General features: G+C 44.6%; 1 protein-coding gene across 1 annotated transcript; it reads right to left on the bottom strand.

The window, feature by feature from the left end:
* Positions 1–446: 446 nt before the first annotated feature.
* Positions 447–2,250, bottom strand: LOC145076264 (uncharacterized). The gene is made up of 2 exons (XM_079022206.1): positions 1,378–2,250; positions 447–623 (listed from the first exon to the last, which is right to left on the bottom strand). The coding sequence occupies exons 1-2, from the start codon at positions 2,248–2,250 to the stop codon at positions 447–449; spliced, it is 1,050 nt and encodes a 349-aa protein (XP_078878332.1).
* Positions 2,251–3,468: the final 1,218 nt, after the last annotated feature.

Below are 3,468 nucleotides of genomic sequence, written 5' to 3'. Positions count from 1 at the left end.
TATGTTGGCCATCACGTAGTATTTGTGCAGGGCTTTCTTAAATATATGGTCTGTATCCTTTTACTTGTGAACTCTTTGACATTTGCTCATGCTTGTCTTTGAGAAAATTGTTCTAATTTCCTGCTTAAAGACCCTAGGTGTAGTCGAGATCATCATATTGAGGATCATCTAGTTGTGGTTTTCTTATCAGTGGAAGGTTATGACTATTCTACACTTATGTTACATGTTCTTTTTGTACATTTGTTTTTGGGAAAGTTTGCTATAATATGTGTGGTGAACATGTTTTGGAGGAAAGGTTATGAACCTTTTTAACCCCCTGGCTGGCTTCTTGTAACGATTTCGCTCATGTGACGTTGGATGATTAATCCTTGTTGCAACATGGTAAATGTACACAGCCTCTTTATTTTATTTTCCAAGCTTGAAAATAAGGAGCATCTGAATTGCTCTTATGGGAGAAACTCTTTGTTCGCAATGAGCCAGCTACTATTTCCAATGGGAGCACTGCTTCCATCCCATAAGTAAGGTTGAATGGCGTTTCTCCCGTGCTCGACCTTGTAGTGGTATGATATGACCACTGCACTGTCGGTAGCTCGTCTACCCAGGCATACTTTGATGTGAGTAACCTTTTATTTAAACCATTAACTATGGTTTTGTTTAATATATTGGTTTGTCCATTGGCCTGAGGGTGCGCCACAGACGTGAACCGACGGTGGATCTTCTTGTTTTCACACCACTCCTTGAAGGGTCTCCCTTCAAATTGTGTGTCATTGTCACTTATGAGAACTTTGGGTGTGCCAAAGCGAGCCAAGAAATTTTTGGTCATGAACTTTATCATTTGCTTTCCCGATACGTTGGCTAGCGGTTCCGCCTCTATCCACTTTGTAAAATAATCCACAGTAACTACCAAGAATTTCACACCCCCTGGCGCTGGTGGGAATGGTCCCTCTATGTCAATCCCCCATTGATGGAAGGGCCAGGGGCTGGTGATGCTGGTCAATGGCATGGCCGGTTGATTCTGGAAAGGAGTGAATGCCCGACATTCTTTACATTTCTTGGTTAGCGCTGCTGCCTCGTTGTATATGTCTGGCCAATATACTCCTAGGCGGATTATTTTGCCGTATGTGCTCGACCTCCTTCATGCGCTGCCGTGTCTCCGGAATGAATTTCCTCTAGGAGCGCCCGTCCTTCTGTTTTAGAGATGCACTTTATCCATAGGCTTAAATACCCTCTTCGGTACAGTTGGTTGTCTCTAATTGCGAAATGTGATGCTCTGAACTTGACCTTTCTCGTTTCTGCCGAGTCGTTTGGGAGTACACCGTGGCGCAAGTAATCGACGTATGGTTTGGTCCATTCTAGGGTAGTCGAGACCATATTAACCTTGTGGTTATCAATGCCTCTCTCTGGGAGCACTTCGACTAACACTTTCTTTATTAGGTGATCAAAGGAAGTTGAGGCTAGCTTGCTGAGAGCGTCCGCCCTCGTATTTTTTCCACGAGATATTTGTTGTATTGAAAAGTTTTGAAACTTGCTTGTTAAGATGCAGACTGCATCTAGGTACTTCTGCATCCTTGGATCTTTGGCTTCATATGCTCTGTTTATTTTGTTCATGATAAGTAACGAATCACTGAGAGCTGCTAATCGCTTTGCACCAACCTCCCTTGCAAACCCCAGGCGTGCTAGGAGTGCCTCATATTCTGCTTCGTTGTTAGATACTTGGAAATCGAATCGTAGTGCGTAAGTGATTTCTTTGCCTTTGGGGATTTGAAGGATCAGGCCTACGCCTGAGCCTTCCATACTTGCTGTGTCGTCGGTGTATAATTTCCAAAGCTCTCTGCTGCCTTCAGGCTCTAATGGTTCGACGAATATTGTCGTTGGTGTTCCCTTGATAGTATCTGGTATTTCGACTAGGAAATCTGTGAGAACCTGGGCGTCGATGCTAGTCAGGGGGTGGTAATTGATATCATGTTCGCCTAATCTTATGGCCCACTTAGCTAGGCGTCCAGACTTTTCCGGCATTAGCAGAACTTGCTTTATCGGGTAGTTGGTTAGGACATCCACCTTGTGAGCTTGGAAATACCGTCGTAGCCGCCTGGTAGTGTATACTAGGGCGAGGACCAGTTTCTTTAAGATTGGGTAATTAACCTCTCTACCTTGCAAGGCCCTACTTACAAAGTGGATGGGGATCTGTTTGCCTTCCCTTTCTACTGCCAACACGGAGGCGATAGCTTCTTCCGATGCTGCTAGGTACATTTGTATCGTTTCTCCTGGTAGCGGGCAAGCGAGGGTCGGTAGCTAGTGTAAGGCATCTTTCAGTTTTTGTAATGCTTCGTGTGCTCTTTGTGTCCATTTGAATTGCTTTTTATCTAAGCACCCTTTGAGGGTTTGGTACAGGGGAAGCGCCTTTTCTGCTGTTTTGGCAATAAATCTTCCTAATGTTGTTAGCCGGCCATTGATCTCTTGTACACCTTTAAGGTTGTGGGGAGTTTTCGACTTGAGGAACTCTTGGACTTTGATGGGAGTGGGCAGAATTCCTTCCTTGGATATTTGATACCCAAGGAATTGATCTTCTTCTATGTTGAAAGTACACTTGGCTGGGTTTAACCTCATCTGCGCTTTAGCTAGCATTTTAAGAGTCTCTTCCACATCATGGAGTAATGTTTCTTCGTTACGGCTCTTGATTACCATGTCATCAATGTAGACCTCGATGTTCCTACCAATTTGATCAGCGAATATCTTGTTCATTAGTCTCTAATATGTAGCACCCGTGTTTTTGAGTCCAAATGACATTTTCTGGTAGCAGAAAGTGCCCTTCTCGGTGTGAAAAGTTGTTTTTGCCACGTCCTCTCGTTTCATCTGTACTCGATGATAACCTTTGTACGCGTCAAGGAAACATTTGAATCGAGAACCTTCGAGCGATTGGACTTTCTGATCTATCTCCGGAAGCGGGTATGATCCTTTGGACAAGCGTTATTAAGGTCCGAGTAGTCAATACACATTCGCCATGACCCATTGGATTTCTTTACCATCATGGGATTTGCTATCGATGTCGGGAACATTGTTTCCCTAAGTATGTCGGCACTCACTAGGTCGGCTACTTCTGCATTTATAGCCCTGTTCCGGTCTTCCGCCTGGCCCCTCTTCTTTTCTATGACAATATTGCTTCCGGGTAAGATGTTTAGACTGTGCTCTATAACCTGTCAGTCTACGCCTGTCAGATCTGTTGGCTTCCAGGCTAAAAATAGTGGAATATTGCTTCAGAAGCGCTACCAGTCGTGCCTTGGTCTCGTCGGATAGGTGAGCACCGATTCGCACAAGCTGCTCTGGGTATTCTGTGTTTACCTGGTGTTGTTAAGTGGAACAATCCTCCTTCGAATTTTTTGGAGCTCGTACCAACTCAGGAGCAGCTATGATCTGATGGCAGTGCTGCGCCCTGGTGTTTGTTGCAATAATTGTTGTTGATCCCTGGTG

This window comes from Lactuca serriola, chromosome 9 (genome assembly GCF_051521515.1).
Source record: "Lactuca serriola cultivar US96UC23 chromosome 9, Lser_US96UC23_V15, whole genome shotgun sequence".
Classification (NCBI taxonomy): Eukaryota; Viridiplantae; Streptophyta; class Magnoliopsida; order Asterales; family Asteraceae; genus Lactuca; species Lactuca serriola.
Note: the sequence above shows the minus strand (reverse complement) of the source record. Positions and strands in the feature narration are given on the sequence as shown.